The following is an 18,785-nucleotide window of genomic DNA, read 5'->3' on the forward strand; positions in this document are numbered from 1 at the left end:
TATCAGACAGTTCAATAAATAAACTGGAATATACCACAGTAAGACTCTCAGGCATTCTGACTTGCTTTCAAATATTTATTCTCCTGTAGATCAGCTTTTCTCATGAAGACTATCCCTGCACTTTGAAAACTTAAGGCCCCAACTGCCATAGTGCTGCCATATAAGAAACCATTTTAAGCTCCACAAGCAACCTTATAGCAAGGGGTTGTTTTAAGAACCATTTCTTCTAAGAATTCAGTAGAGAACCTCTTAAGGTGTATCAAAGAACCATCTTTCCTTTAGGCAGAATCAATGTCAAAGAACTCAGCAAAATGTATTCTTTAAGGAATCATTTTCAAGACTCTTCTTTGTGGACCTGCTTGGTTCTATTTTGATTACAGGACTTGACAGTAATTCTGAAACAAAAAAGTTAAATGCAAGAATTTGAAGCATTTCTGAGTGCATTAATACATGTAATATTTTGAGATGTTGACTGTTGATCAGACAGAACATTTTATAAGATGTCACTTTGGGATTTGGGAAATTTGATAAGCATTTCTCACAGTTTTCTAAAGTACTATAGACCAAACAATGAACCAATTAATTGAGAATGGTCTGCAAAGTAATCAGTAATGAAAATAACTGTTAGTTGCAGCTCATGCTTTACCTGCCAACAAAGCACATAAAATGAAGAACGTTCACTTTGAAGAAACAAAGAATCTCTGAAGAACCATTTAAGAACCATTATTTTTTCTGCAAGCGATGAGTCAACACACATATAGGATGGATTCAATTTTCTGTCCTCCACCCAATGATGAATGAATTAATTCCAGGACTTTATTAGCTCCTCTGTGTCTCTGCAAGATTTCTGCTACTGCAAATTCAGGACACAAATCTGAGTTTGATCTGCTGATAAAAGACATATGGAGGTGTTTTTACATTTATTAGTAAACTTTATAGTCATACTGATGAATAAATATTGAGAAGGAAGTGTCCCCCTCCCGGCTGCAATCTCTGCCTGTATTTCTCCTTTCTGCCTATAGGGGTCAGTAGTGTTGCCACTCTGTATTACACTTCCGTAAATAAACAGTAGAAGAAGAAGGAGGAGGCGGAGCGGAGAGTTTGAAAGTGGCGGGCAGGAACAACATCTCATCCATAGAACTGGTCCAAGTAATACGGGAAAAGAACAAAAGTTAATGACGTTAGCCGTAATAACAACCGACATTCAAAAGGTAAGCGTTTAATTCCGAGTGTGTCCGATGTTGGTGCTTTATTCTATCGATCAGAGCCGCTGGATAAAGCTTTCGTGATATTTGAACGTTGGAGGAAACGTGTAATGGTAATAATGTCAACGTCTTGCTAAGAATTGCAGCTAGCTAGTGGAGCTGACACCAGGTTTAATTTACCTAATTATCCGTCAACTGGGTTCAATACGGTTTGTGTTGTAATGTTTTCAGTTCAATTTCGGTTGCAGTGTTAACGGTCGAGATGGTAACTTGTTTGCTGTGTGTCTTCGCCGATGTGAACGTTTCCTATTGCTAGCTACGAGCTACACTTAGCCCCGAGACATATCAATGGAGTGCGCTAACACGACTGGTGAAGTCATATTACATTCAAAAACAGTCATTTTCCAGCATGACAACAGTTTATTGGACATCTTAGTTTTGACTCTAGGCTATAACGCACACAGACAAGTCATGGAGCTGCTCCACAGACAGCGAACAATGGAGCAACTCTTTGGAAACTATGACAACAGACGTGGTTGTACTGAGACATGAGGACATTTTCTCTGTCATTGCTAAAACGCCTCAACCAGAGATGTTCACAACAATCAACAAGTATGTGACGTTATTTAACGCGAAGACCGTTGTCAACATACACAACCGGTCAAAAGTTTGGTGTCTCTTAGAAATGTCATTTTTGAAAGAAGAGCAGTTTGTTTCAATGAAGATAACATTAAATTAATCAGAAATATAGTCTGGCCATTGTTAATGACTATTCTAGCTGGAAACGGATGATTTTTAATGGAATATAGGGGTACAGAGACCCATTTCCAGCAACCATCACTCCTGTGTTCTAATGCTACATTGTGTTAGCTAATAGTGTTGAAATGCTAATTGATGATTAGAAAACCCTTGTGCAACTATGTTAGCACATGAATAAAAGTGCGAGTTTTCATGGAAATCGTGAAGTTGACTGGGTGACCCCAATTTTTTTGAATAGTAGTGTGGTATATGTAGATACTATCACACTGAGAGTTCTGTTTTAAACTATATCTTTCAATTTAAAGCTGAAATGTGGGCCTCTCTGTTTGGGTTGAAAAATGAATCTATTTCAAATCGAAATTGCAATTTGAAGTAATGCAGTTACCAAATCAAAAAGGCTGCGATGTTGAATTTACGTTATGCAGAACATCTGACTTGTTTATGATTTTACAAATGTTACCATCCTCCCTGTGTGACTGTCACATTTTGACGGTGTCTTATGTGATAATACTACATAAGATGTTGTAAATCCATTACGCAGTCAATATTGAACTGAAGCAGGACGCAAATTAAATCGCAATGTCTGCCTGAAACATCACAATTAGATATTTCCCCAAATCACTCGGGCCCTCACTGCAGTAATAAGTCAGTTTGCTTTGTTTATGTTGTTATTCATTTCCAGAATGTTTTTTCTTTTTCTTGTTGTTGTTTGTTTGTTGGAGAGATAATATAAAATGATATTTAGGTCAAAGTATTATATTTAGCTTCTTTTTTGTTATTTATTTTTTCATCAGGCTTTGATATCTCGAAATTTGTTCCCACAATTCAAGTCATTATAATTATGTGTCATTATTTCAAGGGCAGTAAAGAAAAACCTTATATTTTAAAATAATCGCTGTTGGACCATCTGCCACTATATTAGTTGTCAACACAGTTTAGTTGTAGTCACGTCTCTAATTGAAGATGACTGTTTCACAAAGTGATCTTCTAAATTTGTAAAAACACACCATCTGACCACAATGAAGGTCTCAAATTTCCTAGTTTTATGTTAACCTCCTGTTTTTTTCTGTTATTGCAGTTGTTCATTGGAATCTCGCATGATGACAAATGAGGATGTGAAGGTGATTCCAGTGCGGGTTGCCTTGCGATGCCGCCCACTGGTACCAAAAGAAATCAGTGAGGGATGTCAGTGCTGTCTCACTTTTGTACCTGGGGAGCCACAGGTTTGTGCTCAATAACACCTTACAGATGTTTGTCTGTTTCAGGGGAATATCTTGCACATTATGTCATAGTGTGTATAATCCTTTCTCTATTTTTAGTCCCACATTGTATTTGTAAAAACTGTGCAATTGTGTTTCACTTTAAGGTGATTGTTGGCACAGAGAAGGCATTCACCTATGATTATGTGTTTGATCCCACTGCTGAGCAAGAAGAAGTCTTCGGTACAGCTGTGTCCCCTTTATTGTCTGGGCTTTTTAAAGGTACATATATCTTTTAAAAGGATTGTTCACTGAAGAGCTTTCTGGTTTTACTCCATTCCTGGGAGGTGACTATATATGGTCTTTATCATAAGCCTGTTCAGTGGGGACTACATCAGCGGCTCCACAAAAAAGAAAATTAAATTGGATACATCAGTAAAACATAATTTAAAAAGTTAGTATATTAAACTATTGATGTTTCCTTCTTCATGTCAAAATTGTTCTTTTGCTAGGCTACCATGCAACAGTTCTTGCATATGGACAGACAGGATCTGGAAAGACCTTCTCAATGGGAGGAACTTACACATCAGCTCAAGAGAATGATCCTTCAGTTGGAGTTATTCCCCGAGTTATCGGCAGGCTCTTTGAAGAAAGGGAAAAGAGGACAGACTGTGAATTCTGTCTGGCAGTATCTTACCTGGAGGTTGGTGGACATATGTTGTTTGCTCCATATAAGTTACATTTTTGTGTGTGTAATTGAGGCATTTGCTTTGATGCTTGGCATCCAGTAAATGTCATCTCATTGGCTCTTAAAAGAAATTCATTCAAGCTTTTTTCTTTTGATTGTAGATCTATAATGAAGATATACTGGATTTGCTGTGTTCATCTAAAGATAAACCAACTATCAGCATTCGTGAGGACCCTAAAGATGGCATTAAGGTGAGCGACTGACATGTTAAAAAAGGGAAAACACACATTGCCACTTTTCTGAGAGACTTATTCTAAACAGACAGACAAACCTCAATTATTACAACATTCACTGCTTTAGTGTCAGCTTTTATTTTTATTGAAAATATCCTCCTTTACAGATTGTCGGGTTAACTGAGAGGCAGGTGTTTTCTGCCCATGAGATGGTGGGCTGTCTGGAGCTTGGAAATTCTGCTCGCACCGTCGGCTCAACAGCAATGAACGCTGCTTCTTCACGTTCCCATGCGATCTTCACCATCACACTGGAGCAGCGCAGAGGGACGGACAAGTCAGTTTTCTCTTTGATAAAACTCTCCACCTTAGCAAACAAATTTTTACTGTGAACCAACAGCGGTCCCTGTAAAGTGATATGAGAAACTACCATAAACATGTTCCAAATAAAACTGTGTTGTATTGAATTGTGTTGCCTGTTTAGGGTTCTGGTGGTTGTTTTGTTCAAGACATCAAGATTTTTATGCAATCATTCTGTAAAAACAGTTTTTGCCCTGGGCTATAGTTACATTATTAGATTTGGATTTACTGGAACTGGCTTTAAAACAAGTCATCTGTTTTCGTCCTCATTGCATGTCCAGAGGAAAGGATGGAGGTTGTCTGAGGTAAACTGGAATCAAAGATGGAATATGGGCTATGTAAATAATGCTGGAAAAGTAGCAGGATTTTTTTCAGGGGCTTTTGTTTGTATAATATCACCCCAGAAATTGTGTTTTGTGGGTTTGTACTCGTCTACATTCTGTGACTCACAAAGCAACATTTTCGAAACACTACCTACTGCAAGTTGATTATTTGTGCAACCTTCTGTTCCAGATCCGATTCAGTTGTTTCCAAGTTGCACCTTGTGGATCTGGCTGGTTCAGAGAGACAAAAGAAGACCAAAGCAGAGGGGGATCGTTTAAAGGAAGGTGACCACAATCTTTTTTTTTTTTTTTTTCTTTCATTCCTGCTCTTTAATGCTGTTGGTCTTTAATGGGTAATTCATCCAATGATAAATGCTGCTTTCTAAGATGCACATGCATTGTCCCTTTGTATTGAGAGTGTGTCTTTAATAACAGTGCTTGTTTTGGGATGTTGTCCAATTACATTTGCAGGCATCAGCATCAATCGTGGCCTTTTGTCTTTGGGTAATGTGATCAGTGCCCTGGGAGATGAAAGCAAGAAAAACACCTTTGTTCCTTACAGAGACTCTAAGCTCACCCGCCTGCTACAAGGTAGGCTTTGATTTCGATATTCAGACGTTACATCTACGTTACACATACACATTTAATACCTGCTTTTGTTCTGTACCACAAGAATGAAATCTCTTCACTGGTGATGTGTAGTGTTAGTACATGCTGAGTAGGATCTTTTCATAGCCTTACTCTTTATTATTGTTTATTGTAGACAATGCACACAGGTGCTCAGAGCAGCAATGTTGCAACATAGTGATTAACTACAAAATAATACTGCTTTTGTGAACTGTTTTGTGCATCTCTGCAGATTCTTTGGGAGGCAATAGCCATACTTTGATGATTGCTTGCATCAGTCCTGCAGACTCTAACATGGAGGAAACCATCAACACACTGCGATACGCTGACAGAGCTCGCAAGATTAAAAACAAACCTGTTGTCAACATTGACCCCAGAGCTGCAGAAATGAAGCGTCTCAAACAGCAGGTACAGCGATAACAACAAAAACAAAAGATTAACATTTGTTGTGTTGCTGACCTCATCAGATGAAGAGTAAATGCAGTTGACTTACATGTTTATTAGGGAATGTTTTGTGACTGTTTAGGAAGGAGAACTGATGGGATAGATTGAGTATAATGCACACCTTATTTCTTGCATCTAAAGTGTAACAAACGTCCCATATGTCTTGATTTATGCACTTGTATAGGTTCAAGAACTGCAGGTTATGCTGCTCCATGCCCGTGGTGGAGTAGCTCCAGTGCTCTCAGGGTGAGAAATGTTTCCCTGTAAACCACCACGGTCCCACGAGGACATCAGATAAAAGCATCTTTACCCATAGCAAAAGGCCATAACGGTTACTCAGTCCCTCTGTTACAGGCCAGAGTCAGCGGAGAATGTGACTAAGCTGTTGGAAAGGAATCGCGCTCTGCAGGATGAGAACAATAAGCTGAGCAGAGAGCTGAGTGAGGCAGCTGGGCAAACGGCCCTCATGTTTGAGAAGATCATTATGGTGAGCCGGACCATAGCAGCATTCACTAATCCTCTCTCCAAAGTCATTGTGGAAAGCTGATGGGAAAGCTGTTACTACTGCTGTAATTGTGTCCATTTAAGCACATGGGTTGAAAAAAAATAGTAGTTTAAAATGTCATTAAAAATGCCTAATCTACACAGTGTGCACATTATCTTTTTACTGTATTTATTTTTTCTGTGATATTTCTCTATTTTTCATTACCATCCATTGTGCTTGTCACATTTAGTTTGCTTTGTTTTGCAGACAGAACAAGCAAATGAGAAGCTACAGAGCAAACTGGAACAACTGCGGCATCATGCAGCGTAAGTTTGCAAAAAGCATAAAGTCAGTGAGATTTAGAGTGGCTTCACAAGCTTTAAGACAACACTGAAAACTTGAGCTATTCTTGTTACGGCTGGTTGGTTAGGATTTTGGCTGCGTCTCGTCAGCCAAAAACCGCAATAAATGTACTGAGCCACGCACTTAATATTTTTTAAAATGGATTTTTTTCAGATGTACAGTTGATCTTGAGAAAGTGGTGGAGACATTAGAGGACCAGGAGTTAAAGGAGAACATTGAAGTGATGAAGAACCTACAAGACATCATCTTGGAGCTTAAGGTAAACAAGTCAGCTTTACAGATTACGGTACACAAAAAAGAAGCATGTAGTGATGCTGAAATTGACATGTTTTCATTGTTCATAGATAAAATTGCCCCATTTAAACATATTAAATAGATTACGTGAAGGTGACAGTATATATTTGCTGCACTTTCAGGTCACAGAGCAAATATTGATTTGTTGCAGCTGTTCAAATTCAACAATGTTAATTTCAATGTCAGTACTATATTTCATGATTTCCCATGTGTTGTCTTTCTAAGAATGAAAGCGCCGGCATCGCCGCGTCCATCGATGCAATGGCTGCAGGAGAGGATGTACCTGAAGGATCTGGGAATGGCAGTAAAAATTCAGCAGACGAGTCCCCATCAGTACGTCATTAGTTTTGTTTGTTTAATGAACCGGCACAGTTTTTGTATTTGTCAGATCAAATGTTCTGTAATGAATCTTTTTTTTTTTCCTTGCACACTGTAAGTGATCAATGAATGTAGATCTCATCTGTTGTTTTATATCTAAACCATATGTGAATTAGAATGGTTCCCACCTCTGACATATTTCTAACAGGATGATGCCACCCGAAAGGACTCACCGGAGGCCTATACAGCCCATCATGCACTGCGGCAAGCCCAGCTCTCCAAGGAGCTGATTGAGCTCAACAAAGTATTGAGTCTGAAGGAAGCATTTGTAAGAAAAATGTGCCAGAATGACAGCCAGCTGGAGCCAATGCAATCTGAGCACCAGGTACAGACTTTGTATCTTTGACTCACAGAATGATATTTTTTATTTGTCTTTTTGTGTGATGTTAATACTTGTTCGCCATATTTTCTTAATGTCATTAAATGGTAGAGTAATTTTATTCTTCTGGTTGTCCTACAGAAAAATGTCCAAACTCTACAGTCTGCAGTGGATTCGCTGCAGAAGGAGAAAGAGGACCTTGTTTTGGCACTTCAGTCTGCCAAGAAAGACACCAACCAGGCCAAGTATGATCACTTTTTATGCTGTTCGTTTGTGCCTGTAGTAATATTCATCATTAAATAGTTAATTGTTTTGATGTGAAATCTTCGAAGTGATCGCATAATCCCACTTGCTGCATTTCCTTCTTCATCTGCCATACGCTACAATTATCTAGGCTCAGTGAGCAGCGGAGGAAGAGGCTGCAGGAGCTTGAGGGTCAGCTCATAGACATGAAGAAGAAGCTTCTTGAGCAATCCAAGCTACTGAAGCTCAAAGAGACTTCTGTTCAGAAAGTCAGCAAACTCATGCAAGAGATACAGGTAACCAATCATTTGTTTTATTTTTAAAAGTAAACACACACTAATACAGTTTTGGAGGTCATTTTTTAAAAAATATCTATAGACTGATTTTTGTGTACAAAAATATATACTGTTTAGAGTGTCTCGAAATAGCCTGCAGAGATTGTCATTAAAATAACTAATTAAGGCCAATGATTCAGGTGTGTACCACATGGGCAAATATGCCCTAGTAGCAGAGTTCAACTCCTGGCCAGCAAGACCTCTTATACATGTCATTCCCAACTCTCTCCACTCATATACTGTCTCTCTTCACAGTTAGTAGCTTATAGAAGCAAAAAAAAAAAAAAATGAACAAATCAACAAGAACATTCTGTGCTTTTGTTTATACACCAAATAGGCGTGGGAATGTAATGTTCATCAGGATTAACAGACTCGAATGAGCTAGTAAGCTATAGCGGTATAGCAAGAAGCAAGGTATTTGCCATATATATGCAAGTCTGTGCAGTACATCAAGGATCAAGGAGTTGCTGATTAACAAAAGAGTAAATCCAAACTAAAAGCAAGTTGGTCGACATGGATGATCAGTCATGATCTAACAGCAAATGACACAGTGTGTTTGTCTTCACGTCATACAGGTGAACTGTTACACTCAGTCACAGCTAATAACTTACAGTAAAATCATTTGTAGTATCACGTAGTCAGACCATTCTGCAGCACTTTATTATCCTTCTGTTGTAGGTTGAAATAATGCTCTGGCTTGTTTGTAGTTCTTTAAAACCAATCACAATGATATTGGGTGCAGCAAAGCCCAGGAAACGGCAATGTTATTCCCTCAAAATGGTGACAATGGGTTGTTTTGATAGAACATTTGCATGCAGTAGGAGAATACAGTCGTTAAAATGGCTATTTCACTTAAAACAACTAGCAGGGCTGCCTTACTGTGCAATCCAAATCCCTGGCAAAATTACAAATTTTCATTGTAGTGTATTTTTGTTTCCCATAGTAAAATGAATTTTGAAAACAGTAGCATGTAGATTGCAGTTGTGGAGAAGAAAGCTGAGTAAAATGTGCCTGGAAACATTGTTTGATTTAGACAAAATCATTTTCTTACATAGCAGCATTCCTCAGTTTGATCAGCATCATCACAGATGTAGATGTATTTTATTTTACTGTAAAAATCTTATTTAACAAAGTTACTTTTATGAAAAATGACCAGGGTGCTCATTTAGACATGAAGTCAACAAGTTCAGATGCTGTCAAATTAATTAAAAGGAGTATATGTCTGAAAAGGGCTGTAGAAATTCATGTTCCATCAGAATTTAATGTGTGTGTACATAAACGAATGTTACTGTCATAATGATGCCTTTGTAGGATAGCAACAGATCTTTGATATATCGTATATAGCAATTCACCTGAGTGTATAGAACATTGCGGGGATGTAAAACATTTATTACTTTTGAAATGTGGTTTCATCTTGTGTGCTGAGTTGACATAGAGCATTGCTAAATATGCTAGTATATGTGTAAACCACAGAGGCCAAATCCAAGCACAGTAAGACTGTTTTCTGACAGGCTATGAAGAGCCAGCGAACACAGCTGATGAGGCAGATGAGGGAGGACTCTGAGAAATTCAGGCACTGGAAGAACAAGAAGGACAGGGAGGTACTGCAGCTGAAGGAGAAGGTATGTGGAGATGAAGTACAGAAGTTCATTTTGTAGGTTCTTTGACTTCTTCAGCTCAATACTCTATTTTTCATGTTTTACAGGATCGTAAGCGCCAGTATGAGTTGCTTAAACTTGAGAGGGATTTCCAAAAACAGGCCAATGTCCTGCGTCGCAAAACTGAAGAGGTGAGCTCCTGGTATTATTATTTGTTCTTTTATTGTTGTTTGTTCTGTTAACATTTATGAAATCTGTCTGGGTGTCATTTTATAAGTCACTGGAAATTGTTCACTTTTTCATCCTACAGGCTGCAGCAGCAAACAAGAGGTTGAAAGATGCCTTACAGAAGAGGAGTGAAGCGGCAGAGAAGCGCAAAGATGCCCAGAACAGAGGCATAGAGGGAGCTGCTGCTAGAGTTAAGGTTGTAAAACCTTGTTCTAGGGCTTCTTCATAATTGCACTGACTTGTATTTGATCTTTTTTGTTTATTAGAGAATTTAACCAAGAGTTGCAAATATGCTGAAATTTTTCTGTATTCAACAAAATTCACTGATATTATATGAATATGATGGCTGAAAGTCATAGTACTGTTGGTGACTGCATTGTTGTTGATCTTGCATTTATGACATCAGACGTGGCTTCTGAATGAAGTGGAGGTGATGGTCAGCACGGAGGAGGCCCGGCGCCACCTCAATGACTTGCTGGAGGACAGAAAGGTCTTGGCTCAGGAGATCAGCCACCTCAAACAGCAGATAGAGGCCGGGGAGAGACCGGCTGCCAAAATCAGGGTGAGCCGAGACATCTGTACTGTTAACCATATACACTTATGATGTGCAAAATGTCTTTAAAGTGAATTAAGTGCACCAGCAGAGGAAAAAGTGTTTATTCCTTTGGTGTGTCGTGTCCTCCCATGCAGCGCCGGACGCTGATCATCTCAGAGCTGGAGAGCCAGGGGGCGCTGGAAACACCTCTGACCAAACAGGTGGAGAACCTGGAGACAGAGATGGGCCTCAGGTGAGTCAGAAAAACCACTTCAGCCACTGAACCGAACAGTTTATTTGATTTAATTGTTAAGTTTAACCACTTTTATTGTAATCTCGTTTCTATAGAGGTAGAATTTATTTTCTTTTTTTTTTGCTAAGTGGCACTATGTAATAGGTGGTCTGTCCAAAACATTGTCTTCTGGGGCAGAATCTCGATCCACTAAAACACTATTCTCCCCACAAATGTAGTTGAGCTTGTGATCACATGAATAGTTATGCATATGGTTGCTAGGATACAAAGCCAGTCGCTTCAACTCAAGGTTAAAGGCCCAACTCACATCTCTTTACCCTGTTTTTGCTCTGAAGTGGTGATTTGTATCTCTGTCAGTTAAATGCTTGTGGAGTTGCAGCCCTATAAGACTTGTTGGATAATTGGTGTTTTATTGCTAGAGAGCTCCTATGAGAGAGCACAGACTCACCAAATAATGTTCAGCCTCTTTACCCAGGAGAAAAGAGACGTTAGTATGATTCCAGATGATTGCACACATATGAAGTCTTGGTGTTTTCAGAAATAAAAAGACCCAGAAAGGAAACATCAGGGTTGAACATTCATGGATAAGCACAGTAATGCTTAGAACGTATTGCCAGGTACTGCTACTGAAAAAAAAAGATTACTACTCTTGAGTATGCAGCCCAACTAACACCACACATTGCAACAGTGACAGCAAAAAATCTACTATGCTGTACATCAAGCTGAATTAGTTACCATAGTCAGTAAATTACGACGTGCAAGCAACCTAAACAGACAATAAAACCAAGAAAAATAGCCTCAATATGAAGAAAACTTACACTATCTTTGATTTCTACGCAGGCAACTGCCATGTAATGAATCCAATCTGAGATGAAACGCAAGAGACAGAGCTCACGTAATTAACTTGCACAACTAGCACAATTAGTAACTATCTACACTCACAGTCTCTAACAAGAATTCACAAAATCACTTTTTTCTGGATGTTTGTCTCACATTTCAGATAGATATTGCTCTGTATCTGACATTACTGAGTCACTTTACTGACCTGATGACAATTTCCTTGCTATTATCATGCTGCATTTGAGTATTTACCATTATAATTAGTCATTGACACTTGCGGCCACCATGCCTGTTGCTTAGCAAAAGTTACAGTCTCACTTAGAGACATTCAAGTCTATCAAATTTCTGACTTTGCTTTGTAGCTTCTTGGCGCACAGCAAAGGTTTTGTAAGATTTTAAGAGTGATTTTTATCTCAACAGGAACGCTCAGATAGCGGACCTTCAGCAGAAAGTTCTAGTTGCAGACGGTGAGGGGCGTTTGAAACAGCGCATAGACAGCATCACAAGCATAGTTGATGCCAAGTGTGCCCTCAGGCTCCTGATGTCTGAGGTGAGGAAATGCTAATACACTATTATGGAGTCTATGAACATCATGAATTAGTTAGTAGTATAATATTTTGCTAGTGTTTTCTTTACATAACCCATCAAACATTCCCTTTGTTTAGCTGGTGTCTGCTAAAACAGCCGGTGCCAAGCTAGAGAGTGAGGTGAAACAAGAGAAAGGAAACGGACAAGATTTAAGGAAAATGCTGGCTGATGAGAGAAATGTGATGTCAACTATGGACATGGAGCACCAGCAGCAGCTGGTGGAACTGGAGCAGAGGCATCAAGAGAAGGTGCTGCATTTGGCTACACTTATAGATGTTTTTTAGTCATGCAGATTTATTTACAGCTTTGTTTCAAGTATTTATCCCACTTTCTGTTCTTTCCACAGGTCCTTTACCTCCTTAACCAGCTACAGAGTAAACCTATTGGTGGAGAGTCCGATGAAACAAATCAGAAAGATGAGGAGAGTTCAAAGCAGAAGGAGCTTCTCCAGCGCCTCAAAGTTCAGGTCTGTCTCCAGTGGGTCAAAAGCTGTGTGCTTAATCAACCTTTGAGTCTGCTTTTCTCCTTTTTTTTAAGAAATCATGTAGAATTATTTTTGAAAGTTATCTTTAATATCATTATAGGAGGAAGAGCTCGAAAAGCTACGAGAATTAAGTGAGCAGAACCAGAAACTGGTGGAGGAGAATGATAAATACAGACAGGTAACTGTAATTCTAATTTTTTAGATTTCTGCATGATTTTATATGTTATCATTTAATATTAAATTGAATTATACATGAGGAATGCCATCCACTGTTGCACAGCTCTGTGCAGAGAGCAGGGGCTTAGATTGATGAATTGTTTTAAACAGTTGGAAAAGCAAACATGTGAAGTGTTACATTTCTCTTTAGTTGAGCTGTGTGATTAGGCCAAAGCCAACCATATCTGTTTTTTCCTCTTTAGAAACTCTCATTACTTCACCTGGCAAGTGGGAAGAAAGTTCTCCTGCCTATGACCAACAATGAAAAGAGTCCAGATGATTCATTTGAGTACATTCCTCCAAAAGTAAGTTTTTGCAGATATTCTACCTCTTTGTTTGTTTTTTTTTTTTTTTTTTTTACAAAATTGACCAGTTATCATGATACAATTATAAAGCATTGCACCAAGAATACATGATCCTGCGAAAAGTATCACACTAAGTGATTTGCTGAAATACTTCATATTTCACATGTACTAAGTTGGGTCACTGACTGGCAGATAAACTACAGAGACGTAAAAGTCTGAATTTGTTGATTGTCCTCTCCTTGCGTTTTTCTTTAAACTAAAGCCTAGGGGGAAGCGCTTCACCACAGCTAAAGCACCACTGAATCAGACCATCAACGTCGAAGAGCTGATGTCACCCAGTGAGGATGAGAAAGAGGAGGAAGAGGACGAGTGGCAACCTGAGAAACCGGAGAAAGGACGCAGGACCTCAAAAAAATCAAAAACAACAGGGGTAAGACTGGGATGAGGGTTTGGGTCATTTTTAAATCGACCTTTTGTCCACAGAGCTCACAGAAAGATCACGAGGCGCGGGAACAAATCATATCCAGGATATTAAATCAGCTTACTGATGTAGAAAGTTCCCCCACAGCTTATTTTACTGACATGTCAGTTTGTTCAGAATGTTCTAAATGAGTGAAAAGCAGGAGATGCCAAACAAAGTCTATGTCAGCTTGTTACAGCTCACTGTAATAATAAACCTGCATGAGGTGGACAATCTGCATGCAGTCATGGAGAGGAGAACGTTGGTTAGCCAGAGGAGCATTTTCAGACAGAGACTTCACATGGGACTAGTATAATTATTGTTACCTGGGGATCTCTTATAATTTAGAAATGACCACACTGTGTCTGTATTTTACTCCAATGTACCGACATTATCTCCACATTTGATATTAATAGACAACTTCATAATAACTGTTGAAAAGACAGCAAAATGCCGTCCATCTCATCATCCTTTGAGGTTTGACTCTTCTGATGGACAAGACATGATGATGGACATGAGCCTCCTGAATTTACACCCAAAACGCTGTCCAAACGTTTTTTCAGAATTACAGTCCTCAATAACTGTAAAGCAGCAAAGAGGCAGAGGAAAGACGCTGAGGCTCCGGCAGTTATTTTATCGCCCATTAACGCAGTTTATTTTTTTAATTGTTATTGTGAAAATCTGTTGCTCACTGGCTCTGAATACACAGACAGACTAACCATGGGTCACAGGAGGGCTGGATGTTGATCAGGACTTGGGATGGACGTCATCACGTCTCACCCAAACTAACAGTGGAATGAGGCGACTGGTTGGATTCACCGTGTGGGAGAAATAGAGATAAACTAAAACAAGACAAGCTAGCAAATGCCACAGTGAAGTAGTTGGCTATAGACTGCATTCCGGTTAGTATTGTGGAAGATGTCGGCCTGAGGAACGTTCTTGGGATCGTAGCGAATGACGGCACATATGAGCCTAAACCTGCATCACTAGAGGATGACCCATACACAGGGGTTATAGAAAAACCCTGCTACTGTGTAAAGGGAAGACTGCCGTTAAAAAGCACTTTAATTCAAGTGTTTGCAAACCAAATGTTGCTGAATTTTTGTTCATATAGCAGTACTTTTAAAATAAAAGTGCAGAATACACTACTTTTTATTTCATTATTTAATTTTATGTATAACCGTGCGATTAATCACGATTAAACATTTTTAATCGTTGCCCACCACTTATATACTATATAGTTATTAAAATGTACATGTCAGGGGCTGAGCTTTGAAAGGCCTGTCTTGGACCATGTCTGGTTGTGTTACTTATGATGCTAAGCAGTCTCTTTCTCTCTCTTCAGTGTGCGTGTAAAGGTCGCTGCGGCAACAAGCAGTGCAGATGTCGCAAAGGAAAGATGACGTGTGGAGAGAACTGCCAGTGTGATCACGAGAAGTGTCGAAACATGGATAACCTGGTTCCCGCTGACGTGAGTTAAATCATTATTTTCAGCTGTCTGCCAGTAACTGAGCTGATCTTCAGATTTTATTACACACCTGCTGACAGGTTTTAATTTTTAGAACATGATAATGGCCAGCTGATGTATTTAACAACTGTTCATACACATTTTTTTTTACATCTAGAAGTTTTCCTTTTCTTTTTAGCAAGGAATATTTTGATAGTATTTAATGTACAAATCAAATTACACTGCTGTTTCATGGTACCAATGCTTTGGAAAACACGGAAAACACACACAAAAAAAAACAAAAAAAAACTGAAGGAATGAAAAGAAAAAACAGCTTCAGTATGAACATATAATCAAAAAGTTATTATTCGTCTTGTCCCTGCCTGCCACTGCATGAATATCGCCAGCTGGTGTTTAAACACCAAACCACAGAGCAACATTCACAAACAGCAACAGTTTATATACAGTGGCGCTATTAAAAAATCGAATGGCCGCTAAAATGAGACATATAGTGGCTTCATAGACGTTCTAGCTGTGGTCAATAGGTAGGAGAAACAGCACTGTGGTTCTTCACGAGTTTAGAATAAACAAAAACAGAACTTCAGAACAAAACCGTTATTCAAACATTACAGTGATGTAATTACATGGATCTGTGGTGACTCTCCCGGTTCTTAGAAGAGTCGCAAGTTCAACCAGCTCCAAACGGTCACTAAAACGAGCTCAGAACGAGCAGCTGCCTCATGTAAGTGGAAATAGATACATTTAATATTGTTCTTCGTTTCAGGATCTAAGTCACACAGAAAGTGTTTCCAGAGACTCTGTGTCTCTTCAGGACCCCTCATCCATCAGTCCTGACAACACCACATTCTTCAAGCCACCATCTTGCACACCCACGAAGAAGGTAAGCTGCTGAAGCGTGAGCTACACATGGGATAAAGAAGGGCTGACAGTGAGATGTAACTGTTAAGAGTGCATCAATGCAGAACTAATATTCCTTTACTAATATGTATCATAGGTGCTAAAAGAAATCGGAGACATGGGACACTCTACTGCAGAACTGAAACTGGTCAGAAAACCCATCTTGGCAGAGGAAGAAGAGGAGGAGGAGGAGGAGGATGAAGAGGAGGACAGAACAACAGTCAGTTTCCTAAAGAAGAAGAAACGAATCCTGACGAGTTTTCAAAACAGCTTTTTCTCTGGCTGCACTCCAATCAGAGAGGAATCATAGTCGGGACAGAGCGGAGGAGTCTTTCTTACTTCAGCTGTCGATATGTTTGGGTAAATGTTTTGTCGGTGCGGTTTCAGTCATTTTCTTCTCTTTATGTGACTAAACGTCGCGTACTGTAACTTGAAAGTAGCTGTTGATTGTAAAACTTTTGCTGTAGAGGGTAACAAAAGGACTGTGAATAACTTTGAATCGTTAAATGAAATTCACATTGAGATGATGAGGAAGCCTGTACATGGCTTTTAGTTTTATGTGTCATATCTTAATCCCCACATAGAAGGATATTAGGACTAAATTTACGTCACTGATATGTTATATCACACACACACACACACACACACACACATCTTGGGGAGCAACTTTTTAGGTTTTTAACTATTTTAGTATCGGATCTAAATAAAGTTTTAGATTCAAATCTTGATTATTAAAGAACAACAAATAATTTTTCTTTCTTGTCTGAATGTGTTTATTATCTTATCATAATTTGAAGATGAAGAATAAATTATTTCGATCTGTCTGTTCCGGTTAAAATTTTACTTTCATCAAAACATTAGAGGCCTGTAATATGTAGCAGAAATGATTTACGCTTTAGCTGCTTTTATCTCATGCAAATGTATATTTGTACCTTTTGGTTAGCGTACTTTTGTCTCTGACTAAGCAGAACGAGTCTTGAATACATTAGAAGTTAATGCATTTCATCTGAATCAGGTTCTCAGACCAGTAAAATAAACTGCTATTTAGGAAAAGTCAAATCACACGTCTTTAATACTCAAAGGCAAATTTCCTTGTTTTGCTGCTTTAAACTAAATTTTCTTCTTTTTTTCCCTCACATTTGTTAGTAAGTGAACACATCCATCAAAGTCTAAAGGCTCCAACTAAAACTGATGTCAGTGTGCTTTTATTTAACTTTTGTTCTGCATCTCATTACCTTTTCCTGTAAGCTTTTAGTCACAAACTTTGAGGTTTGGTGAACCAAACCCAGAATTTTGCTGCTTCATTTTCAGATTTCCTCTCAACAGAATTTCAAGCATTAATGACACATCATTGATCAGGTTGGCACCTTTCATATGTTCTACATTGTTTTTACTCTAAGATGAATAAAATAATAAAAATTAACATATGACGGAGTCCTGTTTGCGTCTAACTTGAATAGTTTAGAGCAGATTTTTTTTTAGAGAATACGTTAATTTTGAAAAAAAAAACTGATGAGGGTTTTGTGTCACAAAATGTCGAACATTCGGTGCTTTCAGTTCTGTGTGCGGATTTGCTTCTTTTTTAGGTCATGATATGAATATGATATGAACATGAATATTTTTGGACTGTTATTTGGATGAAACAAGCAATCTGAGAAAATGTATGTTTTCGCCAGAATCTAACTGATGAGTTTTGGTGCCAGTTTTGCTGTTTGATAGCTATCAAAGATCCTAAAGTTTGATTTGAGAAAAATGTGTTGACAAGGACAATTGTACATTCCCTCAAACATAGTTTTTGCATTTCAGTTTCTTATTAGCCATCTTATATTCACCGAGCACTTTATTATACATGCCTACTTAAATATGCATTTGTTCAACAAGCCAACAGATACAGGTCAGGAGATTCAGTTAAAATTCATCAGAATGAGTCAGAAAATGTCAGTGGCTTTGACTGTGGTTGGATTATTGATGCCACACAGACCATTCCTTACCCTGTAAGACACAATAAAGAAGAAAATTTATATATATATATATATGTGTGTGTGTGTGTGTGTGTGTGTGTGTGTGTGTGTGTATAAATATATATATATATATATTTGCTCATTTTCATCTATATTTGGGTTTATATCCAAATATAGACAAAAATTAGCAAATTTTTTTATATATATATATATATATATATATATATACAAAAATTTTGTTTTATTTTTGCTCATTTTCGTCTGTATTTGAAAATGAGCAAAAGCTATATATATATATATATATACATATATATATATATATGCATGTATGTATATAAATAATAGAAAATAATAATAAAAAAATAAGCTGATGTATTTTTGCAACAATGGGTTTTACAGGGTTAATGATTCTGAAACTGCAGATCACTGGATTTGTATGGGATGTCTCTAGAATTAAACGGTAGAAAGAAAAAAACATGCAATTATTAATGAGAGAGAAGTCAGAGAATGATGGGCAGACTGGAGTTGACAGGGTTTTCTTCTTCTGTACCATCTAATTCCTCTCAGTGGTTCTCCAGGTTAGATGTACAGAAGTCCACATGTTGGTGCAGGTTTGGCCCTGAGGTCCTCTGGGTCCAACATGCCTCACATCCTAATTAGTGTCTCAGTCCAGCGGCTCCACATTCCTCTGGTTTGTCATT

The 18,785-nt window shown here is 38.3% G+C and overlaps 1 protein-coding gene across 1 annotated transcript; it reads left to right on the top strand.

Annotated features, from left to right (window-relative positions):
* The first annotated feature begins 1,071 nt into the window (after positions 1-1,071).
* kif4 (kinesin family member 4) lies at positions 1,072-17,557 on the top strand. The gene is made up of 31 exons (XM_023295134.3): positions 1,072-1,211; positions 3,043-3,187; positions 3,331-3,445; positions 3,676-3,866; positions 4,013-4,102; positions 4,252-4,418; positions 4,955-5,049; positions 5,236-5,355; positions 5,624-5,799; positions 6,020-6,081; positions 6,190-6,322; positions 6,587-6,645; positions 6,836-6,941; positions 7,202-7,309; positions 7,503-7,679; positions 7,815-7,918; positions 8,068-8,212; positions 9,763-9,873; positions 9,957-10,040; positions 10,160-10,273; positions 10,484-10,639; positions 10,768-10,865; positions 12,126-12,255; positions 12,371-12,541; positions 12,640-12,759; positions 12,878-12,955; positions 13,197-13,298; positions 13,561-13,728; positions 15,104-15,229; positions 15,990-16,106; positions 16,221-17,557. The coding sequence occupies exons 2-31, from the start codon at positions 3,062-3,064 to the stop codon at positions 16,431-16,433; spliced, it is 3,762 nt and encodes a 1,253-aa protein (XP_023150902.2). The 5' UTR covers positions 1,072-1,211; positions 3,043-3,061; the 3' UTR covers positions 16,434-17,557.
* Positions 17,558-18,785: the final 1,228 nt, after the last annotated feature.

The sequence above is a fragment of the Amphiprion ocellaris genome, chromosome 14, assembly GCF_022539595.1.
Source record: "Amphiprion ocellaris isolate individual 3 ecotype Okinawa chromosome 14, ASM2253959v1, whole genome shotgun sequence".
Taxonomy (NCBI): Eukaryota; Metazoa; Chordata; class Actinopteri; family Pomacentridae; genus Amphiprion; species Amphiprion ocellaris.